The sequence below is a fragment of the Rhinatrema bivittatum genome, chromosome 3 (genome assembly GCF_901001135.1).
Source record: "Rhinatrema bivittatum chromosome 3, aRhiBiv1.1, whole genome shotgun sequence".
NCBI lineage: Eukaryota > Metazoa > Chordata > Amphibia > Gymnophiona > Rhinatrematidae > Rhinatrema > Rhinatrema bivittatum.
The window spans coordinates 190831175-190859160 of record NC_042617.1 but is presented as its reverse complement, the minus strand read 5'-3'; the positions used below and the strand labels follow the sequence as shown (position 1 = coordinate 190859160).

General features: G+C 45.1%; 1 protein-coding gene across 1 annotated transcript in view; it reads right to left on the bottom strand.

Moving 5' to 3' along the window:
- The window catches only part of ADGB (androglobin), a 790434-nt gene that overhangs the window by 724927 nt on the left and 37521 nt on the right, over positions 1-27986 (bottom strand). The window contains exon 3 of the mRNA XM_029594040.1: positions 349-438. Coding sequence (XP_029449900.1) covers positions 349-438 — 90 coding nt within the window. The remainder of the gene's footprint in view (positions 1-348; positions 439-27986) is intronic.

Genomic DNA, 27986 nt, shown 5'->3' with positions numbered 1-27986 from the left:
AAGAATCTAGTTAAAAATATTAAGGTCAACAGAGCAGAGCTTACTTGTAAGTCTACTTATTTAAATCTATGTTTTTCAGATTAGATAGGGACTCAACTTTCAGAGCTGCCTAGATGAACATTGGGATTAATAAGTATGGATAGAATGCTTAGGACCCAAAGACTCAAAGTCCTAATGATAAAAGAAAAATTCATTTTTTTAAAAGCTGGAATGTTACATATTCTAAGCTTTGCCAGAACAATAAGAGATTTCATTTTGCATCAGTCAAGGAGCAATCTATAACATGCATTCAAAATAACTCCAGACTTTATAGTTACAATTTTCCATTTTAGTAAAAATATTTCTTACCATACTATTGTAACAATCAACTGGACGTTTCCATGAATGAACTTTAAAACTGGCTGGCATTTCAATTTTCCCTTCAGGATCATCAAAATACTGTTGAGAAAATGCATGTAAAGAAACTGAATGGCAGTACCATTACCCATCAAATCAATTAAAATACGCTACTGAATCTACTCAACTGCAATACAAAATGATTCAGCATTAGCAACAATTATTTGTAAACAGAGAAAAAGCAACACAGCAACAAATCAACAGGGTTCTGAAACCTGAAAACATTCATGTGCATATTTCTTTTCACTATTTTCCCAAGAGTTGAAAAGAAGTCTCCTCCAAGATTGTTTCTCAGGGCTGCTATATGGTCAGTAGTAGCAACAGAAATGGCAATAACTGCTTTCTTTCTTCCCAAGGTTCAAGAGCTTCACCTCTTTAGCATAACCAAACCCTGTCAGCCCCATCAGACAACAAACTCAACCCCAAGTCTGCTGTACGACAGTTTGCTGCACTATTACTAGAGCTATGCAGACAGCCTGACCACTCAAAATTGTATTGTTGCCTGGAAGATTCTGATAATACTTTCACAAGAAACTCAATTATGCAAAGAAGTTGACATTGAAAAAAGTCTGTCTAGGTATTTCAATTTTCTGCCCCACTGACTGGTAGAGATGTGAATCGTGTGATCGATCGTCTTAACGATCGATTTTGGCTGGGGGGGGGGGGGAGGGAATCGGATCGTCGCGGTTTTGTTTTTTTTTAAATCGTGTAAATCGGGGGAGAGCGGGAAAACCGGCACACTAAAACAACCCTAAAACCCACCCCGACCCTTTAAAATAAATCCCCCACCCTCCCGAACCCCCCCAAAATGTCTTAAATTACCTGGGGTCCAGTGGGGGGGTCCCGCTGTGATCTTCCACTCTCGGGCCACGGGTGCATTAATAGAAATGGCGCCGGCGCTACCTTTGCCCTGTCATATGACAGCTAATACATCTATTGTGACATCAATATAATTTAACAATCTTTATTAGTGAAAATATGAAAACACTCACAAACTATCCATAATACCCCACACAATAGATATTATATTTTAATAAAACATCACACCATATTTAAACATCACCCATCCAACACATCATACATACATTCCACATTCAATCTCTCATAAAAACCATTTCCCAATTTCTAAACATTCAAATTAAACATTAAATACGAATCTTTCCATTGCACATCATCAAATGTAGATACAGTACACTTTTATAAGCAGAAAGAGTTATATTGCACATTAATCCTCGCGTTACAAGAACGTCAATCCTCTTGATCTTTTTCGTTCTCTCTACATGTTTCGCCTTCCTCAGGCTTCTTCAGGAGAGCTTTTTCAAACAATCTCCCACTGCTCATGTATCCAACATCTATTTAAAGGGGTTTCTAAAAACATTCACACAAAGAATTTTTTAAAAACAAAATTCAGTTTACACATTTTATATTACTAATTTAATCAAAAAACTTTTCCAAGAAACTCTCATACCTGCACGTCCCAAAGAGCTTGCCCAGACGTACAAGTCAGCACATCCCCGATCTTTGTATCAAAATGTGTCAATTGTTCAAAGGCATAAAACACATCTCTCAAATGTTTCCAAACTGGAAATAGAACGAATCAGAACATATTCAAATCAAAAAACTTCCCCCAGGAGTTTACCAATATGCAAGACAATCAAAATTCCTTACCTTCCTTATCTCAGGCGAAAAAACGCCATCACCTCATCTCAGAGAAAAACGCCGCCATCGAGTGAATCAACGGAAGTAGTCAAACCCTTTCTCTTACATCCTTTTAAATCGCGCTACACCAATCAGAGCCCAGCCTACGACTAGCTCCACCCCTTCAAGTATGCCGAAACAAAACCAATTGATAATGTTACTAATCCAAAAAACAGTCGCCACCCCCAAGCTAGCCAAATTTAACCAATCACTGAAGAACAATCAATGAAGATTTATAGCCTAAATGAAACCTAGAAACAGGTAACCCAATCAATCCTATCATTTAATCCTTGTGGCCACAAAGTCTGTAAATTAAAAATCCATCGCTGTTCTTTCTGCAACAGTATCTTATTTATATTGCCACCTCGTCTAACAGAAACTTTCTGAAGCACAAAAAAGCGAAGTTCATCTACCGTGTGGTTAAACTCTCGCCAGTGTTTCACTAAAGGAGCTGTCTCCACCACATTTCTTATTCTGCTACAATGCTCTAGGATTCGAAGTCTCACCATTCTTGATGTTTTTCCTACATATAACAGCCCACATGGGCACTGCACAACATATACTACCGAACTTGTTTGGCAAGTAGTGAAATGCTTCAAAAAGAATTTTTTCCCAGAAACAGGATGTGAAAAATCCTGCATTGATAAACAAAGTTTGCATACACTACATTTAGTGCAAGGATAATGCCCACCAACCTTATCTGTTTGTTGCTCACTACCTCCCAAATCCGAGTGAACTAAAATATCTCTCAAATTCCTAGATCTCCTAAAAGAAAACATAGGGGGATCCTGCATACCCACAAAACCACTCACAAGATGCCAATGATTTTTAACAACCTCAATGAGGTCCCCAACTCGATTCGAATAAGGTAACACACATACCAAAGCTGGTGCATTCTGTTTAGGCTTTGGTTGTAATAATAAATCTCTGTTAATATATCGAGCTCTTTTATAAGCCTTCCTCACTATACGTGTAGGATAACCCCTTGCACTAAATCTTTCTTGTAAATCTTGTGCATGAATCTTGAAAGATGGTATATCAGAACAGATCCTTCTTATCCTAAAGAATTGCCCTACCGGGATATTTTCTCTAATATGCTTGGGATGAAAACTGTTAAAATGTAACAATCCATTCCTATCAATTGGTTTGCGGTATAACTCAGTAACAAATTTACCACCCTTCTTTCCCACTTTCATGTCCAAAAATGAAACCCATTGAGTCTGGACATCACAGGTAAACCTCAGATTTATATCTTGTCCATTTAAATAGTGAAAAAATTCTTCAAATTCACATTGCGTACCAGACCAAATAACCAGGATATCGTCAATATAACGGCACCATAACCTTACATGCTTGTACCATAATGAAGAATAAACAAACTTGTTCTCAAATGCTGATACGTACAAGCATGCAAGGTCAGGTGCCATCGTCGCACCCATAGCGGTGCCATGCACCTGCTGATAAAAATCATTTTGAAACATAAAGTAATTCTTAGTGAGCGCTATTGTAGCTAGTTCTACCAAAAAATGCGTCGGAACCTTCCTATTAATCCGTGTATCTAAAATCTCCTGCACTAGATTTATTGTAGCTCTCTGAGGGATATTTGAATATAATGATTCGATATCCATTGAAATCAGCAGGGTATTTATTTATTTATTTATTTTATTTAACGGTTTTATATACAGACATTCATCAATGATATCACATCGGTTCACAGCGAAACAAGAAACTAGTGCCTGTAGCGGCGCTTTACATCGAACAAGTTTAACATAATACAATTAGAACATATTGAAACATAATAATTAGAGAGTAAGGAAAGGTAGGGGAAATAAAGCATTAATCTAAAATTAAAATAAAATGAATACAAGAGGGTAAAAAGAGAAAAAAGGAGGAAAAGTGACAGAAGTATGAAATTAGATTAATAAATTAGTGTAGGCAAAGATTGCAGGTATATACAAAATGTACAATTATAGGGAATAACATGAAATATCAAATGTGAAGGGAGGGGTGAGGAGAGGGGGGGAGAAGAAGGGGTAGGGAGGGGGTAGGGTAATACAGAAGGGAGTGAGGGGAGGAATGATGTATGCTTAGGGAGAAACCAGTTCGAGGGGGACTCATCCGCATTTAGTGAAAATCTGGGTCAAGGGGGACAGAGATGGGAGGGCATAGATGAGAGAAATGAGAATTTAAGTGTATGCTTTGGTGAAGAGCCAGGTCTTAAGCTTGCGCTTGAAAGTTTTTGGGCATTCTTCTTGGCGAAGTTCAACTGGCATTGTATTCCAGAGAATGGGCCCTGCGATTGATAATGCACGTGCTCTCGTGGAGGTTAATTTGTAGAGTTTAGGTGAAGTGGTGGGCATGGTGGCGAGATGAATGTGTCTAGTGGGTTTATTGGCTTGGTGAAATCGGAGGGAGTCATTGAACCAATTCATTTCGGGGTTGTACAAGGCCTTATGAACGAGTGAGAGAGCCTTATATTGTATACGGGAGGCTATGGGAAGCCAATGTAGATCTTTTAGTACCGGTGTGATGTGATCGTGTCTGTGTGTGTTGGTCAAGATCCGTGCTGTAGTATTTTGTAGTATTTGAAGGGGGTGGATGGCATTGTTGGGGAGTCCGAGGAGAAGGGAATTACAATAGTCTGTTTTGGCAAAGATAATAGTTTGTAGAACCGTACGGAAGTCAGGGGGATGAAGTAGAGGTTTAAGTTTCTTGAGGGTGTGAAGTTTAAAGAATCCATCCTTTATTATATTACTGATGAATTTCTTCAGTGAGAAGTGACCATCGAGAATAATACCCAGATCTCGGACTTGTTGAGCAAATGGGATGTGTGAAAGCGGGGAGGGGTTCAGTTGGTTTTGAGGTGAGATAAGCATAATTTCGGTTTTAGTGGTGTTAAGGGCTAGGTGGATGGAAGAAAGGAGGTTGTTTATGGATTGGAGGGTATCATTCCAAATATCCATGGTTTTTGAAAGAGAGTCGGTAATGGGGATGAGCAACTGAACATCGTCAGCGTATATATAATGAGGGAGGTTGAGGCTAGAAAGGAGGTAACAGAGGGGTAAGAGGTAGATGTTGAAAAGGGTTGAGGAGAGGGATGAACCTTGTGGGACACCTTGCTTGAGGGGTATGGCCTTGGAGACATGGTTTCCTAGCTGAATTTTGAATTCTCTATTACTGAGGTAGGAGTTGAACCAATTAAGGGCAACACCTGTGATGCCAATTTCAGATAATCGCTGTAGGAGAATGGAGTGGCTGATGGTATCAAATGCAGAGGAGATATCAAGAAAGGCAAGGATATAAGATTGCCCTTTCTCGAAGCCTTTGAGGATATGATCTGACAGGGAGAGTAAAAGAGTCTCGGTGCTGTGGGATTTCCGAAAACCATACTGAGAAGGTGCAAGGATGTGGTTTTCATCGAGATATTCAGTGAGTTGTTTGTTAACGGTTTTTTCAAGGAGTTTGGATATGAAAGGCAGATTGGAGATGGGACGGTAATTGGCAAGATCAGAGGGGTCTAGTTTAGGTTTTTTTAGAATAGGTTTGACGATTGCCTGTTTAAGAGGGACAGGTACCTTTCCTGAGTTAATGGACAGGTTGATGATATTTGTTAAGGGTTTAGCAATCAGGTTAGGTATTGCGAGAAGATGTTTGGTGGGTATTGTGTCGGTAGGATGGGTGGAAGGTTTGGCTTTTTTAATGAGAATTTCTATTTCTAGTGTAGAGGTGCATTCTAGAGAAGATAGAATATTAGTGTTATTTCTAGTCTTGACTTGGTTGCAGTCAGGTTCGGATTGTTGGATGGGAGTGGATGATGCATTGGTGAACTTGGATATCAACTTGTCTATTTTAGTTTGGAAAAATGTGGCAAGTTCTTCACATTTAGATTTGGCTACGTCATCTGGGACGTCAGAAGCTGCTGACTTGGTAAGAGAATTAACGTACTCGTATAGCACTTTAGGATTGTATTGGAATTGGTGTATTTTGTTAGCAAAGAAATCTCGTTTAGTATTATTAAGTTTTTCTTTGTACAGGTGTAGGGAGGATTTGAATTGTGCCAAATGTTTATGAGATGGGTCATGGCGCCAAATCTTTTCGGATTTTCGAAGTTGTTGTTTAAGGTGTTTTAGTTCGTGGGAGTACCAAGGTTTCTTTTTGTTGTTGTTTTGTGAGGAGATAAGTTTGGCTTGTAGGGGGCACGTGGAATTGGCTATAATATTTGTAATATTATGCCATGAGGCCAGTGCTGTGTCTGCGTCGGAGAGGTCTAAGTGATCAAGATTGTTTGAAACTGCTGAGATAAGGTCATCTCTGGTACAATTTTTCCTGTAATGGATAGTTTTATTTATGTTATCATGGCATGTGGGTATCTTGAGGGAGAGAGATGCATTGATGAGGTGATGATCTGACCAGGGGATGGGTGTGTGGGAAGGAGGGTCAGTTTGAATGAGGGCATTAGTGAAGAGGAGATCGAGAGTGTGGCCTGCCTTGTGAGTAGGGAATTCAATGGATTGTTTGAATCCTAGAGCGTTTAGTGAGTCGAGTATAGCGTCACATGATGGGGACCGGGGGGAGCTGTCAACATGTAAGTTGAAGTCGCCTAATATGATTGCTGGGGTGTCGATAGAGATGTTCTTAGCGATGTATTCTATAAGAATTGAAGGGTTGCTATGTAGAGTTCCTGGGGGGGCACAGACGAGACAGATTTGTAGGGATGAGGACTTGAAGAGTCCTATTTCAATTTTAGGTGGGGGGAGGATGGGGAGGAGTATCATATTGAATTTTTTCTTAATGGCTAAAAGTAAACCACCTCCTTTCTTTTTTGCCCTGGGGATAGAAAAAATGTCATATGTATCAGTTGGAAGCTGATTAATGAGAACCGTATCAGATTCCTTTAGCCAGGACTCTGTTATGGCACAGATATCCGGATTTTGGTCTATGAGTAGGTCGTTGAGTAGAGGGGTTTTTTTGTTTAGTGACTGGGCGTTGAGGAGAACAAGAGAGAGAACAAGGGCGTTGAGGAGAACAAGAGAGAACAAGAGAGAGAGCGGTGAGACCAATGATTTGGGTGAGAGGGGGGGAGATCATGGAGGGGAGGATGGTTCTTAGATGTGAGTGATGCCGTGGGTATAGGGGAGAGTTGGGCCTGTATTTGTTGTATTTGAGAATGGTGATTTGGTATTGATGCATGCTGAATGGATGTTAGGATGTAGTGTATGAATGGAATTGGGTACTGATGATAAGAGAGATAGGAGGAGGTACTTATATTTAAGGTTATAGAATGTACTGAAGCAGAAGCGAGGAAATGGTGAATGTGTGGAAGGGGGAAAGAGAGGGGACTGGAAATATTTGATGGAACAATTCCAGTGTGAGAGGGAGTGGAAGAGGAGAACTATGGGTCACAGCAATTGATAGAATGTAATGATAGAGAGGTGCACAGTAATTATCAAATACCGTAGAGGTAGTTATCCTATGCCGATCAAATAACAAATACAGTGGTTGTCAAGAACATTGCAGTTGACAAGTACATGGCAGTTGTCAATTCAAGTAGTCTAGACGGTAGGGATAGGGTATGCACAAACGGAGAAGCACAGGGTGGAAGGACACCAGACGATTATTCTCTGTGCGAGTGGCAGCTAGCATATCATGTAGGAAGTCTCTGTCACCAGGAAAAAAGGAGTAAATGCTGGAAAGAAGCTTCCTACAATGTGTCACTATATTCTTTGTCTACGGATGGACTACTACGTCATGGGGGCTATCCAAGGTATAGGTCTCGCACTTTAGTAAGGTGCTGAGGGTGCTGATCTGTGGAAGGGCGGTTATTGGAGTACAGCAGTGCCGCCTTGCAGGGCCGCTCGAAGGGGCGCTCAAAGGGGCAGGCCCCTTTGACGCGCTCCTTCGGCGCGCGACGCTCGGCGCACGGCGCCGATGATCGGAGAATTTAAAGTGCCTCAGGGCCTCTCCGGGTTGGTTGGGCGTCGCTGGCGTGTCGGCAGTGGGCGTGCACAGCGGCTGGAAGGACGGCGAAACGGGACCGGATGCTGCACGATCGGCGGCAGACCCTTCGCGGGTGAGGCTGTAAATTTAAAGGGTAGATACCCTTCGCGGGTGAGGCTGTAAATTTAAAGGGTAGATTCCGATACCTCTGGTAAAGATTGTAGAACTGTTATTAAATGTGACGAGTCCCTTATAAAAGATCTGGCCAATGGAACAAAAGGTCTCAGAAAATGATCTACATAGATAGATAAGGGTTCTAATATAGACCCTATACCGGCAACTATCGGTCTCCCAGGTGGAGACTGTAAGGATTTATGCACCTTTGGCAATACATAAAAAACTGGTATCTGAGGATTTTGATTCATCAAAAAAGCTGCTTCCTTGATGGTTACCCATCCCACACTCAAAGCTTCTGTTATTACCTCACCAATCTGCACAGATAACTCCGCAGTCGGATCCCCCTCCAATTTTTTATAAAATCTGCCATCTCCCAATTGTCGGTTCACCTCCTGTACATAGTCATCTTTATTGAGAATAACTAAGGATCCACCCTTATCAGCAGGCTTGAAGACCAATTTATGGTCACTACTTAGATGTTCTAATGCCATATATTCTTCCTTATTTAAATTCCAAAAAGGAAAACGATCTTCTGCTTCTTTTATTTTTAAATCTCGTTCAACCATTTCCTCAAAAGCGGCCATCAATGGATGTATAGGGCCCGGTGGCATCCAACTAGAAGGGTTTTTAACCACTGAATTATCAATATTCACATTCTCATTACCTTGAAAAAAGATTTTTAACTTCATCAATCTAAAAAATTTTTGTAAAGCTACCCGTATTTCAAATGAATCATATTTCGGAGTAGGTGAGAAAGAAAGACCACGATTCAAAACCTGTAATTCTACTACAGTTAGTGGACGGGAAGACAAGTTTATAACCAATTCATTCATGACTGATGATTGCGTTCCCGCAATCGAACAGGACTGCGGTTTCGTGGCGGACGACCTCCTCGTCCACCTCGCCGTTCCGTCCCCTGTTTCGATCTTGCCCCCTGATCTAAAAAAGTAACCCGTCCACCTTCTTCTCCCGAGGATCCACTCGATGATGAATCAAAAGTGGGTGATTTCTTATATTTCACTCGATTCTTATTACACCAAGGATACACATATCCCTGAGTGTAATCCTTTTCATCTCTCTGAAACTTATTCAATTTAGTTTCCTTTATTTTGTCATGCATACTGGTAATCTCCTGTTCCAATTCATTCATCTTTTCTTCAAACTTATCTGAGGATGTGTTTTCTTTCAGAGTGGCACTCAAAATGTCTATCTCATTCTGAGTATCTATCAACAATTTCTGTGTGGTCTCTACAATCAGGATCATAACATCCATTGCACATCCATTGCCGGCACTACCTTTGCCCTGTCATATGACAGGGCAAAGGTAGTGCCGGCGCCATTTTGGTTCCTGTCCCCCAACGTCACGAGCGCAGGAGATCGCTCCCGGACCCCCGCTGGACCCCCAGGGACTTTTGGCCAGCTTGGGGGGGGGCCTCCTGACCCCCACAAGACTTGCCAAAAGTGCAGCGGGGGTCCGGAAGCGACCTCCTGCACTCGAATCGTATTTGCCGTATTGCAAAATGGCGCCGACCATACGGCCTAAATAGCGCCGGCCGTATGGCCATATTGCCGTATTGCAAAATGGCACTGGCCGTATGGCCGTATGGCCGGCGCCATTTTGCAATACGGCAAATACGATTCGAGTGCAGGTCGCTTCCGGACCCCCGCTGCACTTTTGGCAAGTCTTGTAGGGGTCAGGAGGCCCCCCCAAGCTGGCCAAAAGTCCCTGGGGGTCCAGCGGGGGTCCGGGAGCGATCTCCTGCGCTCGTGACATTGGGGGACAGGAACCAAAATGGCGCCGGCACTACCTTTGCCCTGTCATATGACAGGGCAAAGGTAGCGCCGGCGCCATTTCTATTAACGCAGCCGTGGCCCGAGAGTGGAAGATCACAGCGGGACCCCCCCACTGGACCCCAGGTAATTTAAGGCATTTTGGGGGGGGTTCGGGAGGGTGGGGGATTTATTTTAAAGGGTCGGGGTGGGTTTTAGGGTTGTTTTAGTGTGCCGGTTTTCCCGCCCTCCCCCTTCCCCCGATTTACGATTTTTGACGATAAATTGGGGGAATTCCTAGTGTATATCGCCTCTAACGATTTTTGACGATTTAAAATATATCGGACAATATTTTAAATCATCAAAAAACGATTCACATCCCTACTGACTGGAGACATTTTACCTAGGTTTTGCTGAATATATGATATGTAAGTTCCTGTGTGTGTACGGCTATTGTATATGCCATGTCCATGACTCTGGCTATCTCCTATAAGGACACTAACTATTCTCCATTTTGGCTTCCATGGTTGAGACTAAAAATCATGTTGAATAGATAATTAGGATTGCATTTGTTTACAAACTGGACCATTTTCTCTTGGTTTCTCATTTTTCAACCTCAATCACATTGTGTGCATTTCTTGTGAATATTGTTTCATCTATGTATATTTCAATTATTTTTGTCTCTCATGTAATTCTTGTAATTTTGTTTTTGTATACATTATCCTACTTTCATGTTGTTTGATACTTATTTAGGATATTATCTGCTCAGCATTCATATATTAATGATTTATTGTTTATGGTTTCACTTTTATGTTATTTATGTTCTCTACATTTATGCTGTTTGTTTTTTGGGTTTTTTTGCATCACTTATTTGCACAATATGACTGCCTGTAACTAGCTACTTAAATTGGTTTTGCTACTCTGAAATTGGGTACTGGATATTGTTAAGCATCCCGTCCGTGCCCGGCCCGCACATGGGCCTGCTCACCTTCATGGTTCCATGGCTGGTCCTGGGTCGGTCTCCCTAGCGGCTGCTGCTAGCGCTTCCAGGCCCCAGTATCCCGCGGCGGTGGTTGCCGGGCCTTCACTGCGCACCAGGCCTCATGCTGGAACTCGCCGTCCTCGGTTGTGTCGGTCATGCCCCTATGCGTGTGCGAGTGGACCGCCGGCCTCTTGTAGGGCCAAGGGTGGATCCTAACTCCGCGGCACACCCTGATTGATTCCTCGTTATAAGGAAGTCATTGCTTGAACTTCCTTACCTTGACAATCGGGTTGGCGTTTGTGCTAGATTGTCACTGCGTTTGTTGCTTGCTCCTCTCTTGTTCCAAGTCTTGTTCCAGGATCCTTCTGTTCCAGTTCTGTTCCTGCCTTGTTCCTGCTTCCTAGTACTCCAGAGTCCTCGTGTTCCTGTTCATCTGTTCGTTTACCCAGGTAGTACCCCGGACTGTCTTACTGGTACTGACCTCGGCTTGTTCCTCGACCTGCCTGCCTGCCTGCTGCCTGCCTCTGACACCAGTCTGTTCATCGACCTGCCTGCCTGCTGCCTGCCTTCTGACCTTGGCCTGCCTGTGACCTTGTCTGACCTCCGGTACCTGACCTCTGCTCGCTGACCACTCCTCGGACTGACTCCTGGACTTTGACCTCTGCCTGCCTGACCACAGCCCTAGATTCTGGCTCTGTTCCTCGCCTTGTCATCACCCACGCTCTTCTGGTCCTCCTTGTTACATTGGACCTCCTGCTTCGAACCTGACCACGCTCCCCTTCTGCCCGTGAGCACACCGAACTTCCACCTTCCCAGGAGACCCTGAAAGGCCCACCTAAGTCCAAGTGGCCTAGGTCCCTATGGGCTCCTCCCGGGGGGACCTCGGGCTTCCAGTGGTGAAGCTCTACCTAACCTCTGTCTCCTCCAGTGCTCCGCCCCCTGGGGGCAGTTGCTTCCTGGTCCCAACCAGGAGGCAGTTCTCCACTGCCTCAGGACAAGGGTCCACCCCCGAGCGCAACAGATATCATGTGACCCTTCCCTGCTAGCTCTATATCTGGTTCACTCACTCTGAAATACTCTTCTTTGGTATATCTGGTTTTTGTGTTCTCATTTATAAGGATTTAATAATTTACTGTTGATGCTGTGATCCTGTTATGGGTGTGAGCCCTTAAGCTGTGGCGCGGTTGACAGCCTAGTAGGCAAACCCACTAGGCCCATGTTGACAGCTGGTGAACCTGCCCTTGCTGGGAAAGGAGCAGAGGCTTGACCTGTACCAGGCCCGTTCCTTGCAGGTTGAGTCTTTAGGTTCCAGGGGCCAGCAGGACTTAGGAGAATGTCTTTCAAGGAGCGGCCAGAGAGAGACAGGGCCGGCAACGAGAGGAGAATAATGAGGTTCAGTCTAAGGGTTGAGGCAGGCAATAAAAAAACAGTGCCCCAGTCCAGGCCAAGGGTCAGGGCAGGTAGCAAGAAAATGGTGACCAGGTCCAGGACAAGGGTCGAGGCATGTATCTTATAAAATCCGGGGTTGGCGCGCGCAAGGGGGTGCACATTTGTGCACGAGCCCAGCGCGCGCGCTGCCTGTTCCCTCCGAGGCCGCTCCGATTTCGGAGCAGCCTCGGAGGGAACTTTCCTTCGCCCTCCCCCCACCTTCCCCTACCTAACCCACCCCCCCCCCCCCCCCCCGGCCCTATCTAAACCCCCCTTAACTTTGTTTCATGATTTACGCCTGCTAAAAGCAGAGGTAAATCTACGCGCGCCAGCGGGCTGCTGGCCCGCCATCACCCGACCCGGGGGCTGGTCCGGAGGCCTCGACCATGCCCCCGGGCTGGCGCCACGCCCCCGGGCCCGCCCCCGCAATGCCGCGTCACGCCCCCGAAATGCCGCGTCATTTTAGACACGCCCCGACACGCCCCTTTTAGAAAGCCCCGGGACTTACGCATGTCCCGGGGCTCTGCGCGCGCCAGCGGCCAATGCAAAATAGGCGCGCCAGCGCGCAAGGGCCCTGCGCACGTAAATCCGGCCGGATTTACGCGCACAGGGCATTTAAAATCCACCCCACTATGAGAAGCAAACAGCAAGAACACAAGCAGGAACAGCGAAATAAAGCACAGAAGTAGCAACAAGAACATAAAAGACAAGAGGACCTGTTCCTGAGGCAATTAGCTGGAATCCGAGAGAACATTAATTAGGCAGGGCTTGATGATGTCATCTAAGGACACTGTGGAGCTTTCCTGCTGTAGGCCTTTTAAGAATAGGTGCACGTTACGCAAATGCACCTAAGGAGCCCCTGAAGGGTGTAGGAGCATAGTGGCGTGTAGAAGCGATGTCGGGATGGGTCAGCGGCTCTTGGGGGTGAATGCAGCTGGTCACGGGGCCATCCCACAGCCAGCCAAACATTTCAGATGTCCTTCGTTTCAACTGTCCCTTTGACTAATTGAGTTCTCACATTTTAGTATTAAGGTGTCCTTGATGTCCCTCCCAAAAAAGCCTTCGAGCAAAACATGGGACCATTTCGGGGGACTACTACTACCACTATGTTTGTTAATAAAGCAAAATTGCTTACCTTGTAATAGGTGTTATCCCAGGACAGCAGGATGTAGTCCTCACATATGGGTGATGTCATTCACGGAGCCCTAATGCGGGAAAACTTCTGGCAAAGTTTCTAGAAGCTTTTAACTGGCAGCCTGGGGCTACTGAGCATGCCCGGCATGCCATGATATTCCCTGCCACAGGGGTCTCACTTCAGTCTGGTATGTAGCAATTAGCGTTAGCAAAGGAAATAATAAAAGTCTGAGGCCCAACTCCGCGGGGTGGCGGGTGGGTTCTGTGAGGACTACATCCTGCTGTCCTGGGATAACACCTATTACAAGGTAAGCAATTTTGCTTTATCCCAGGACAAGCAGGATGCTAGTCCTCACATATGGGTGATTAGCAAGCTAGAGGCTGAGTCATTGTCCATGGAGGTAGCAGTGATGCGTTTTTGAGGAACTGATGCAGCCAAAGATCACAGCAGGTTGGTTGTAGAAGGAGTTGGGATTAAACTGGAAACAAGTTCCTTAAGACAGATTGTCCATAGGCGGAATCTTGTCGTCCTTCCTTGTCCAAACAGTAATGAGCTGCAAAGGTGTGAAGAGAACTCCATGTTGCTGCTTTACAGATGTCAATGATTGGCACTGAACGAAAATGTGCTACTGAAGTTGACATTGCTCTTACTGAATGCGCCTTTACTCGCCCTTGGAGAGGAAGGCCTGCTTTTTCATAGCAAAACTGTATGCAATCTGCTAACCAATTGGATAGAGTATGCTTTCCCACTGCTTTACCTGGCTTATTTGGATCATAAGATACAAAAAGCTGATTGGATTTTCTGAGGGACGTAGTGCGATTCAGATAAAAAGATAACGCACGTTTGCAGTCCAAAGTGTGTAAAGCTCTTTCCCCTTGGTGAGAATGAGGTCTTGGAAAGAATGTGGGTAGAACTATGGATTGATTTAAGTGGAACTCTGTAACTACCTTAGGAAGGAATTTTGGGTGTGTTCGGAGTACCACTCTGTCATGTAAGAACTTTGTATAAGGTTCATACGTGACTAGTGCTTGTAACTCACTAACCCTTCTAGCTGATGTGATGGCTATAAGAAAGTCTTCCATGTGATAAATTTAAAATCACAGGAATGTATGGGTTCAAAGGGAGAACGCATCAATGCTGTTAAAACCAGATTCAGGTCCCATTGTGTGGCTGGAGGCCGAATTGGTGGTTTAAGGTGAGTTAGACCTCTCATAAACTTACTGACGAGAGGTTGTGTAGATATAGGTGCATCTCCTATCTTGTTATGATAAGCTGAGATTGCGCTCAAATGTACTCTGATTGAGGAAGTCTGAAGACCAGAGTCTGAAAGATGGTACAAATAGTCTAGAAGAGCAGTAGTGGGGCAAGTGAAAGGATCAATATTGTTTTGCTTGCACCACAAAGTGAATCGTTTCCATTTGAAAGAATAATTCTTCCTTGTGGAAGGTTTGCGGGAAGCTATAAGCACTTGAGAAACATTAGTTGAAAGATTGAGTGGTTGTAGGATTAAGCTTTCAACATCCATGCTGTCAGGGATAGGGATTGAAGGTTGGGATGGCACAACCGGCCCTGATCCTGAGTTATGAGATTGGGAGCTACTCCCAGACGTATTGGATCCCTGACTGAAAGGTCTAGCAGTGTGGGAAACCATACTTGTCGAGGCCAATATGGGGCTATGAGTATCATGGACCCTTTGTCCTGTTGTAGCTTCACCAGTGTCTTGGTGATAAGCGGTATTGGAGGATATGCATATAGTAGGCCTAAGTTCCAAGGGTGAGCAAAAGCGTCCTTGGCTGGCTGGTTCTTCTGTTTGTGTAGAGAACAGAAGTTGTCCACTTTGTGATTCAGATGCGACGCAAAGAGGTCTGTTGTTGGTTGTCCCCAACATTGGAATATCTTGGTCGCTATCGAGGGATTCAAGGACCAATCGTGTGGTTGGAACTGGCGACTGAGTCGGTCTGCTAGTACATTTTGAATTCCTGCTAGATAAGTAGCCTGTAGGAACATTGAGTGACTCAAGGCCCAGTCCCAAATCTGTGCAGCTTCTTGACAAAGGAGATACGAGCCCGTACCTCCCTGTTTGTTGATGTACCACATGGCTACCGTATTGTCTGTTTGGATCAGTACAGTTTTGTGTGAAAGGCAGTCCTTGAACGCATGTAGTGCATAACGTATAGCTCGAAGTTCCAGAAAATTGATTTGATATGTGGCTTCGAGTTTTGTCCAAGTTCCTTGAGTTTGAAGAGAGTTTATGTGAGCTCCCCACTCCAAGGTGGATGGATCTGTAGTTAATGTGATCTGAGGGACTGGTTTTTGGAAGGGTAGGCCTTTGCGTAAATTGTCCTTGATTGTCCACCAATGTAGCGAGGAGCGTAGTTGGTGGGTTACTTGGATTTGATAATGTAGTGGTTGAATGGCTTGGATCCATTGTGATCGAAGAGTCCATTGGGTTAGCCTCATGGCAAGTCTGGCCATAGGAGTGACCTGAACCGTTGAGGCCATGTGGCCTAGTAAGATTAGAAACTGGTGAGCTGTCGCCTGTTGTTGTAGGGACATTGAATACGCCAACTGGGACAGTGTGATTGCACGATCTTCTGGAAGAAAAGCCTGAGCAATATTTGTGTTTAATTCTGCTCCTATGAATTGGAGTAGATAAGAAGGGTTCAGGTGGGATTTTTGATAATTGATGAGGAATCCCAGCTTGTGAAGTAACTTTATTGTGTAATGTAGAGAGTTTACTGCTCCTTGTTGTGATTGACTTTTGATTAGCCAATCGTCGAGATAAGGAAAGACATGAACACCTTGTTTGTACAAATGTCCTGCTATCACTGCCAGGCATTTGGTGAATACTCTGGGAGCTGAAGCCAGGCCGAATGGTAACACTCTGTATTGGAAATGTTGATGTCCTACAGTGAATCGTAGATACTTGCGATGAGGTGGGAATATAGGAATGTGTGTGTATGCATCTTGAAGATCCAGAGAGCAAAGCCAATCTCCCTTTTGTATCAGTGGAAGCATGGTGCCTAGCGAAACCATCCTGAATTTTTCTTTTCTTAGGAATTTGTTGAGATTTCTGAGATCTAGAATGGGATGTAGGCCTCCGGTTTTCTTTGGAATTAGGAAATACCGGGAATAGAATCCTCTTCCCTTCTGAGTGTGTGGTACGTGTTCCACAGCTTTTGCCTTCAGAAGAGCAGATAATTCTGTTTGTAACTGAGGTATGTGATTGAGATGGGAGTTTTTTGGTGGAAACTCCTGAGGGAGAGATAAGAAGTCTAGACGGTAGCCTTGATGAACTATGGACAGGACCCAATGATCGGTTGTAATGTTTGTCCATTCTTTGTAGAAATGTGACATTCTCCCTCCAACTGGTAATTTGGGATAAGGATTGGGCATTTGGCTTTGCGCTCTGAAATTTATTTCAAAAACCCGAGGTGGAACCTGTTTGAGGAGGTGGCTGAGGCCTTGCAGACCGTTGTTGTCTCTGCTGCGGTCTTTGTTGAGACCTTGGAGGTCTTGACCTAGAGGCCGGAGGATAGTACCTCTTTGGTCGGTAGAAAGGACGTTTAGCCTCTCTAAGTGGTGGTCTGCGAGTTGTATGAGTTGCAGAGACATGAGGTAAGGTTGAAAGCTGTTTCAATGTTTCCGAATGCTCTCTAAGCTGGGTGACAGCATCCTGCACCTTGGTGCCAAACAAATTATCCCCTTGACAGAGAAGGTCAACTAATTTGTCCTGGACTTCAGGGCGTAAATCTGAAGCCTTTAGCCAGGCCCACCTTCTTGCACTGATGCCGGATGCAGCTGTTCTAGATGATGTTTCGAAAGCATCATAGGCTGCCCTTACCTCATGCTTTCCAGCATCTAAGCCTTTTTGGATGATCTGCTGTGCTGCCTCCTGTTGTTGCTGAGGCAGAGATGATAGGAACTCTTCAATTTGTTTCCAGAGATTTCTCTGGTGCTGCGTCATGTAGAGCTGATATGCAGCAATTTTAGAGTTGAGCATGGCTCCTTGGTAGATTTTTCTTCCCATTAAATCTAAAAATCTACTGTCCTTTCCTGGAGGGATTGAGGCATGAGTCCTGGATCTGCGGGATTTTTTCTGAGCAGATTCTACAACCAGGGAGTTGTGAGGGAGTTGAGGTTTTTCAAATCCTGAGGCTGCTTGAACAAGATAAGTAGAGTCTACTCTCCTGTTTGCAGCAGGGGTTATGCATGGATGTTCCCATATCCTCTGTTGAAGCTGCAATAGCACTTCATGCACTGGAATTGCTAGATTGTGCTTAGGAGGATGTACAAATTGCAGTATTTCAAGTGTTTGTTGCCTCTCATCTCTTTCAGCCTGGAGTTGGAAGGGTATGGACTCAGACATTTCCTGAATAAAAGAGGAAAATGAAAGGTCCTCTGGAGGTGATTGCTTTTTGGTTTGAGGTGGAGAAGCCTCAGACAAGAAATCTTCTGATGAATGTTCAGATTCTGAGTCTGACCAAGTATCTGATGTTGGAATATGATACTGAGGAGGTTCCGGCCTTTGAGTTGGAGGAACTCCTGAAGGTCCTTGTAGGGATCTTGAGGATCCGGTAAATACTCTCTATCCTCTTCTTCTTGACCAGGTGCTATGGGCAATGAGACTAGAAGGTCTTGATACCTCTTAGTGAGGATGTTATGTAATTGTGCTTCAGAAGTAGAAGTGTCTGGAGCTGTAAATGAAGAGTGTTTAAATTTTCCCGATGACTTTTGACCTGAAGTTGTCTTTCTTGGCACAGGTGCTTTAGTTGGTGCCATTGTGTAAAGAGACATCGATTGTGCAGTAGGTGGAATCGATGAGGTATGGAAGGTGAACATCGATATTGGAATCATCGATGAAATTGGCCTAGAAGTCATCGTGGGCATCGAACTCTGTGAAGTCATCGAAGAAGTCATCAGCGGAATCGATGAAGTCATCGCTGGCATCGGCGTATATGCCGGCATCGAGTGCAGTGTCGGCATTGTCGGTGGAGTCGCCGGCATCGGCTGTGAAGCCGGTATCGAAGTTAAAGACATCAGCGATTCTTCCGGCATCGACACAATGGTCGGCATCGACACGGTGGTCGGCATCAGCGATGACGCCGGTATTTAATGTTGCAGGGCATCGGTGACTATCTGTTTGATTAAAGCAGTCAAGTCAGTAATCGATGTCGATGGTATTGATTCCGGAACCGATGTCACGGAAGCAGATGAAATCTTTTGCTTCTTAGGGATCGGTTCCCCCAGCGGCGGAAGCGGTGGAATGGATCGGTGCCGTCGGTGTTTATGTTTTGAACGTGACTCAGATACCGACCTTGTCGATGATGCGGAGGGTGTTGGAGAGGAGGCATCCCCCGAACCCTCCGGAAGTCTTTTCTTGATTAGTATCTTCTTTGTGAGGCCTACCGACGACGATTTTGTGGAAGTCGTCGGAGACGGTCCTGCTCGAATCTGAAAAATTTGTGCCATTTTTTCTTGGCGGAGTTTCCTGCCTTTTACCATCATTTCCTGGCATTTTGAACAGGCTGCGATGTCATGGTCTCCACCAAGGCACCGAACGCATTCGACATGCGGGTCCGTTATGGACATTGTTCGGTTGCAGGCCGGGCACTTTTTGAAGCCTGAAGTCTTTTCCGTCGACATCCGTCGATGAAAAATAGGTATTTTCTTTAGCGAAAAATATATTCTTTGTCACCAGCCGGTGACAAAGTGAATGAGACCCGTAAAGGGCAAATTTTTTTCTAATTTTTTTTCTAGTTGTGAGGAGAACCTCACAGGGCTCCTGTGAACCGCGATGTTGTTAGCAGCGCGGAAAAAAGAAGACTGAAGTGAGACCCCTGTGGCAGGGAATATCATGGCATGCCGGGCATGCTCAGTAGCCCCAGGCTGCCAGTTAAAAGCTTCTAGAAACTTTGCCAGAAGTTTTCCCGCATTAGGGCTCCGTGAATGACGTCACCCATATGTGAGGACTAGCATCCTGCTTGTCCTGGGATAACTAGCTAATAAGAAGCTCAAAATAATGTTTGTGTATATGTTTTCAAGATTTTGGATATCTGGCAAGCATCTTTGAAGGATAGTCACTTCAATTTTCTCACCCTGTACTCTCTTTACTTTGTATCTGTGTGCTTAACAACTCTATCAATGTATTGGTTGGGAACCAAGACCAGGGACAGCCTGCTGAGATGACATCTGCATAATGGCACCTGCCATAAGCCATTACATCTGCCCAGTCATAAACTGCAAAATTACGTGTGTCCAAACTCCATAATCATCCCATGCATACAACAACTGAATGCCAGCATAAAAGAAGGGCACAAAATAAGAGGGTGGGAGGAGTAGTAGCAGAGGAACATGTGCAATGGGAGAGTAGTTAAGTCCTCTAGGTAGTGTTATTTCTCTTTGCAATTTCTATACACACAAACAGAAAGCGCAGTTGGTTATCTGTAACAGGTGTTCTCCTAGCACAGCAGGATGTTAGACCTCACAGATGAGTGACATCATCAGATGGAGCCCGGCATGGAAAACGTTTGTCAAAGTTTCTAGAACTTTGGCACACTAAGCATGCCCAGCATGCCACTATGCATGCATCCACGCGGGGTCCCGCTTCAGTCTTGTAACATAGAATTCATGAGCGAAAAAAAATAAAACAACAAAATGCAGGAGAGCCCAACTCCACAGGGTGGCGGGCGGGTTTCCTGAAGGCTAAAATCCTGCTGACCTAGGAGAGCACCTATTACAGCTAAGCAACTGCGCTTTCTCCTAGGACAACAGGATTGTAGTCCTCACAGATGAGTAAATACCAAGCTACAGGCTTCTCCTGAAAACAATAATAACCAATGGGCACCAAACCAGATACCAACAGGCACAACAATAAGAGTGGTACTGTTGGTTAGATAGGAAGATAGCCTGATCTCAACCAATGTGCCTTAGGTAGGGAGAGTTGGGTTTAAGCCTGGAAGAGGTTGTGAAAGACGGACTGGCTGAAGCTACTGTCTTGTTGACCATTCTTGTCTGAGCAGTAGTGGGCAGAAAATGTATGCAGAGAACTCCATGTCGCAGCCCTGCAGATTTTGGCGATGGGAACCACCCATAAGTCAGCCACCAACACCACCATAGTGGTGAGCCTTGACTGGGCTTCCCAGCGGAAGGCCCAATTTTGCATAGCAGAAAGAGATGGAATCTGCTAGCCAATTGGACAGAGTCTGTTTTCCCACCTTATCTCCCAATCTATTCTTATCAAAAGAGATAGAGTTGAGTTGATTGCCTGTGGCCTGCTGTGTGTTCTAGATAGAAAGCCAGTGCTATGTAACTTAAGCCGCCAGCCCAGGAAACTCAAAATACCCTTACTGTGAAGGTGCTTAACTGACTATTGAATAGATGAATCACAGATTCAGGTAGGGGATTTGCATGTTACAACCCCCTGGACTTCTGCTGGTAAATTTGTAGGAAATATCACTAAAAAATCAGAGGATTCAAACTCCTAAATTACAGACCCATGACTGGGGAAGGGATTTATGAGAGAAATGTATTGGAAAACAGTCCTAGGAAGCAAACAGATTTTCACCCTAACAAGTGTATTCAGAGACGTGGGTATCAAGATCCCAGACAACAGGGGGATTGGCCAGGAAGGATAGGGGGGCATGCACATGGTCTCTTTCTGTGGTCCTGCCTGGGTTTTGGTATTATGGCTGAGAGGTGACTCATACAGGGTCAGACAACAGATAAAGCAAAAGCCAGGCTGTGAGAAGGTGACTTATCCAGGCTGGGTAACAGCACATGACTGGCCATGAGCTTAGCGGAGCTAAAATCACTGAAAGCTGAGAATGCAGAGGGCCAGAACCACTGAACACTAAAACAGTCATAAGCCTAGTGGAACTGTAAACCCAAGCCAGAAAAAAATAACCTTCCTACTACAGGAGGAGGAGTTGGGTCCGCAAGGACGGCATGAACCCCAGCGGCAGTCCAGGAGAAAATCTACCTCTGCGCGCGCCGAGCCTATTTTGCATAGGCTCGGTGGCGCACGCAAGCCTCGGGACACGCATATGTCCCGGGTCTTTCAAACTTGGGCAGTCCAGGGGCGGGGGCGGGGCATGGTGGCGGTCCGGGTGCAGTCCCAAGTCCTCCTGCACAGTCTGGTTTAGCAAAACGTGACAGGAGTCGGGTGGCACCTTATAGACTAACCAATTTATTGAAGCATGAGCTTTCGAGGACAGTGTCCACATCATCATCAGAATCCCAATACCACCAGAGGCAGGAATTGGGATGTATGTACAGCACCAATCTGCTGTAATAAGATTTAATGTAAGCTGATTAAATCACTAGGGTCTGGAGCTCACTGATTCTACATTCTGGTGTGACTGCCATACACAGGACTTCAGAGGTAGGCTGAGCTATAGAGTTTCAATGAGTGGATGAGACAATGGTACATGGAAGAGGGTTTTAAATATGTTAAGAACCGGGGAACATTCTAAGGAAGGAGAAGCCTATTCCAATGGGATTCACCTTAACAAGAGTGGAACCAGACTGCTAGCAATTTAAAAAGGAAATAAAGAAGTTTTTACACTAAAGCTTAAAATAAGTCAACAGTAGCTTAGCAGTGCATAGTTCAGAGAGAACTATCTTTAAAGGAATCTTGTAAATCAAGCAAATTAGAATGTCCTGAAAGAGAGGCGGTTATAAAAGCTGAAAAAGCCCAGTTGCATTTAAATACAGAGCACACAGATAAAAATGACTTCAAACAGCCTATAATCATCTGATAAAAAGCAAGTTGTGAGGTCATATAAAACCAGAAATATTATAAACCTACTTTAAAATGTCTGTATGTGAATGCCAAAAGTCTAAAAAATAAGATTGGAGGAATGGCACTAAAGGAGATCTGGTAGAAGGATAACCAGTGGGACACTGTGATACCAGGATACAAATTATATTGACATGACAGGGCAGATAAAATTGGTAGAAGAGTGGTACTCTATTTTAAGCATGGAATAGAATCGAGCAGGATAACAGCTTTGCAGGAAACAAACTGCAATCTGGAGTCCTTGTGGATAGAAATTCAAAGACAGTAACTTTAAAACAAGCACATGCATGCCCATATATGAGCAATGTGGTCGTGAGCATGGATGAACTTTATATTATCCATGCAACTACGTGCACAGTATATAAAATACGCCAATTTGTGCATATGTGTGCTTCCAATTTTAAGCATTTGCACGAAGAAATGTTATTCGCATATTTTCCTTAGCACTGTCACAGATATCCTAGCAGTGTGCACAGACTAGAGCAAATGAATCATCTGTGGGAAGGAAGGACCAAATCCATATCAGACCATGACTTTAAACAGATTCGACCATTCCACTCAAATGCTTTTTCGGCATCTAAAGAGACAGCCATCATTGGAGTTGGCCAATCAGATACTACAGAAAGATTATCAAAAAACAATCTAGAGTTATCCAATGCCGTACAGATCCTTATACCTGTAACTGACACATTACCTGAAGCCATTAAGACATGGGAAACTGCCCCCACTGCAATCAGCACCTTGCTCTCAAACAACTACCTAGCGCTCAACACCACTAAAACTGAGCTCTTATTCATCTCACCCCACAATGTTAACATAAATCTCCCTCTGCACAACACACTACCCTCCGACTTAACCGTTTCGCAACATGTATGCAGCCTCGGCATCACCCTCAACAATCAATTCAATCTAAAAAAGTTCAACGCCACTTTAAAAGGCTGTTTCTTCAAATTACACACGTTAAAAAAACTGAATTCCCTTCTACATCTCAATGACTTTCATACAATTACTCCAATCCATCATACTGTCGAAAATTGACTACTGCAATGCCATTCTCCTAGGCCTTCCCAAAAATGTAATCCAACCCCTCCAAATGCTCCAAAATGCCGGCACCCGTATCCTCACCAATGCCCACAGAAATGATCATATTACTCCTGACCTCAAACATCTACATTGGCTGCCAATCACATCCCAGATCCTATACAAGACTCTTACTCTCATCCACAAATCACTTCACAACCAACATATGCACTGGTTCAAAGAGTACTTCCTATTTCGCACCTCTGCCAGACCCACCAGAAACCAATATCTGGCTACAATACATATGCCTTCACCTAAACTTACTAAACTTATGTCCACCAAAGACCGTGCGCTTTCCAGAGTAGGTCCTGCTCTATGGAACAACATGCCCTCTAATCTTCGCCAAGAATCGTGTTCAAAAAAATTTAAACAGAACCTTAAGACCTGGCTTTTCAAACTGACTTACACTTGAACTACCCCTGCCAATCCCCCCTTTGCAAGTCACCCTCTGACCCTCCCCCATCTGTCCTAACACCTTACCCTCTCTCCCTAGTGTCTTTCTGCACCTGCTTTTTTGCAGACCCGCCCCCCTACCCTATACTCGCTGCTCCTCTTAATCCATCCCTTGACAGCAATTTTTTTCTCCACCCTGAGTATAGACTCTAAATTATCCTGTCCTTACAATTGTAATTACATCAGCTCCAAAGATATTACCTAGAAATATCCTTTTACGACATTTAATGATATACTTTGAATGTAACATGACTGCAAATATTTTTTTACACTGCTTACTGACGTTAATACTTCTTGTCCTTACAATTGTAAATCCGCCTTCTCCAAATCCTTTGCCTATTATCACTTTATCGCTACTCTTAGTGATTTACTTCTAATGTTAATAATTACTCAGGTCATTCTCTTGTCTGTTAACATATGCTCTCTATACATGGTTATATATTTTGCCTTGTTAGCTATTAGTTTTTATACTCCAGTTCCTAATTTAGTTTTTATACTCCAGTTCCTACTTCACTGTAAAGCCTGTTTGCTGCATTTTGTTATATGTAAACCGATGAGATGTTCACAACGACTGTCGGTATATAAAAACATTTAAATAAATAAATAAGTAAATAAATAAATAAATTAATTAATTAAATACCATACTGCAAGGAATAAATCAATTTTATCTTTATGGATAATCGAGAAATAACCTTACTCAGCCGCATGAAAAGGACCTTTGCATAAATCTTGCAATCCACATTGTGTAAAGATCTGGGACTATAGTTCTACATCAAGGTATGATATTTGCCTTTCTCTAAAACAGTGATTCTCAACCGGTGTGTCATGACACACCAATGTGTCGCCAAGCACCCGCAGGTATGTCACAGCTCCAGATGTCCCCCTCCCCGAGTTGTGCTTCCCTTCTCCCCAGGGGTGGACTATTTACTAATTTCATGGAGTGCCCCCTAGTCTCCTTCTATTATCTAAAAGAGTAAATAATCGTCTCTCATGATTTTATAGACCTCTATCATACCTCCCCTTAGTTGTTTCTTCTCCAAGCTAAACAGCTGAAAGCAAAGGTGGCGGCCAGAAATAAATATATAAGGTGGACCGGAGGAGGAACCCCCTCTCATTCGTCCTGAGCCCCATGGAGGATCAACTCATGCAAAAGCTGGGACCGGATGTCTTTGAGGATATGGATGAGCAGTTGGACACTAAGCGAGCTGCAGCCGGTAAGTTCACCTCACCTGTAAATGGGCAGGCAGCAACGAATATACACATCATTTGGCATAGGATGCTCACAATGCTAAGAAGCAAAGTGCACTTCTGATGTCAAATGAAAAAAGGATACTTGCTGCCATTTGTACTTATGTCTTTTGTTTTGTTTCCACAGAGCTGCCAGTCCCAGCCAGGAAGCCCCAGTAACCAGCAGCGCACCACCACCTTTGCACAGGCTCTTCCTCATAGATGCCCAGACCCAGGTCAGTGAGGAGGAGAATAAACAGCAGCAGGCACAGGCTAAGGCGCCATTGGTAATGCTGCAACCCCTGGGTTCACCCAGCCCACTCAATGTGTCCCTCAATCTGTCTGGCTTCATGAAGAAACAGAGCCATGAGTGGGAGGCTAGATTCTGCACAATCTCAAGCCAGCACACCACAGCGCCAGCCTGAAGCACCACACCCTCAGCAGGAGCAGCCCATAAGCCCTGTCATGCCACAATTGGAGGCCAAAATTCCAGAACACCGCCATCACAGCCCCGCCACCAGCACCCCCAATAGCACAGACCCAGCACCAGCATCAACAACATCCCTGTGACCAACAGAGGAGTCCTTGCACAAACAGCTGGACCAGCTGGAAAGAAGGCATAGGGTACACCTCCAACACATACAGGCAGAGCTAGTGTGCCTCAGGAGGGCTGTCAACAAGCAGAACCAGATCCTGCGAGAACATGACAATGCTGGCCGCAGCAGTAAACAGCATAACAAATGTGCTGACACAGATCCTGCAAAGGATGCCCAAGCCGCCATCTTCCCCAGCATCACTGAAGTCCACACCTCGCAGCAGTCCCCAGGATGACAGATGCCTGAGGAGTAGGCCCCCAAAATCCATGCCTCCCTCAAGTGCTATGCCCCGACATGGCAAGGGACCATAAAGAACTAAAGGTAGTGCCAACGAATGCCAAATAAGAAAGGTTGAACCAACAATCCTAGGCGGGCCCTTCTAAAGAACTAGTGTGCCATCTAGAAGGAATAAGCCTGTTGGGCCCATCCTCACTACAGAGTTGGTGTGTTATCTAGATGGAAGAAGCCTGCTGGGCCCGTCCTCACTATAGAGTTGGTGTGCCATCTAGATGGAAGAAGCCTGCAGGGCCCATCCTCACTACAGAGTTGGTGTGCCATCTACTTGGAAGAAATCTGCTGGGCCCGTCCTCACTACAGAGTTGCTGTGCTAGCACACAGAAGGAATGGTCTACTGTCAGCAATTGTGGTCCAGCAGCATAACTCTAAAGCCCTCCTTGAAGTCTGCCAGTATTCCATCAACCATGAAGCGGCCTTCAGTCATGGTCCAGCTGCTACCTCTTCTTATCATGTCTCATCTCCTGCTCTGGATGCTAGTGTCTCATCTCATCTCAGCTCCTGTTGCTGCTGCCTCCATGCTGCTGGGTCTCCTCCTGGGCCTCCTGCCTCCATGCTGCTGGGTCTCCTCCTGGGCCTCTTGCCTCCATGCTGCGCTCTTGGCTCTTGGTCCTGCTGCTTTCACTTGAACTCTGTTGCTTTGGCCCTTAGGCTGTCCCCTTAAGTGCACTCTTTCAACATGGACTGTCTGGGGCCTTTTCCTAGCCATCACATAGCAGGGCTGCAATCAGTTCCAACATTAGAGCTATACTGTAGCTATTGGGGGTGCAACTTCTGCTTTCTATGGTCTTTGTTCTAATAATGATTGTGCCAAAAGGATAAGATGCTAAGCCTGTATATGGTTTGCAGTAGAGGAGGGCCGGAAGGCTCATCTGCATACTGCTCCCAGCATCACCCGGGAGAGGAGTCCAGAGGTCACCGCAAGCGATCCAGGGATTGACTTCCACAGCCGATCTTCCAGAGGCCCCATACGGTTTGCAGTAGAGGAGGACCGGAAGGCTCATCTGCATACTGCTCCCAGCATCCCCCGGGAGAGGAGTCCAGAGGACACCGCAAGCGATCCAGGGATTGACTTCCACAACTCAGCTTCCAGAGGCCCCGCACAGTTTGCAGTAGAGGAGGACTGGAAGGCTCATCTGCATACTGCTCCCAGCATCCCCCGGGAGAGGAGTCCTAAACCGTGAGGCTACTGCTGCGCGGAAAAAAGAAGACTGATGGGGGACCCCTGCTGGCTGCAGGGTTAGTGCCATGCTGGGCATGCCCAGTAGGGGCCAGTTAAAGTTCTGGAAACTTTGACAAAAGTGTTCCATGATTGGGCTCCATCCTGATGATGTCACCCATATGTGAGGACTACCATCCTGCTTGTTCTGTGAGAAACTCCCATTGTCTGCCGCGTTTTCTCACATCAAGAACATCCTCTACCTGTTAAGTGTTGTCTTCCTTGGCAGACAAGGGCTGAGTCTCAGGTGTCATCTTGGAAAATTTTGACAAGACGAGTGGCTTCAGAAGGGAGATGTGGAAAGCATTATTTATTCGGAGTGTCGGAGGTAGCTTCAAACTGTACGTGACTTGAGTCAGGCGGCAGAGAACTGAAAAGGGTCCTATATACCTTGGTACAAATAGAACTGATGGCAGTTTAAGGTGGATGAAGCGGGTACTAAGCCATACACTGTCTCCGGGTCGAAACTGCTGAGCGGTTCTGTGATGGGCATCATAGAACTTCTTGGCCTGTTGTCCCACCTTCTGTAGAAGTCGTTTAGTGTGTTCCCATAACTGATGTAATTCTTGCGCCGATGCCTGGGCTGCAGGAGAAGGTACAGATAATGACAAAGGTAGCGGAGGTAACGGCTGACGTCCATAGACTAGTTGAAAAGGTGATGATCCAGTTGAAGCAGACTGATGAGAATTCAGTGCAAATTCAGCCCAGGAAAGCAGGTCTGACCAGTCGCTTTGTCTGGAGTTAACATAAGCCTGGAATGTGCAGTTTGTTCTCTCCGTCTGTCCGTTGGCTTG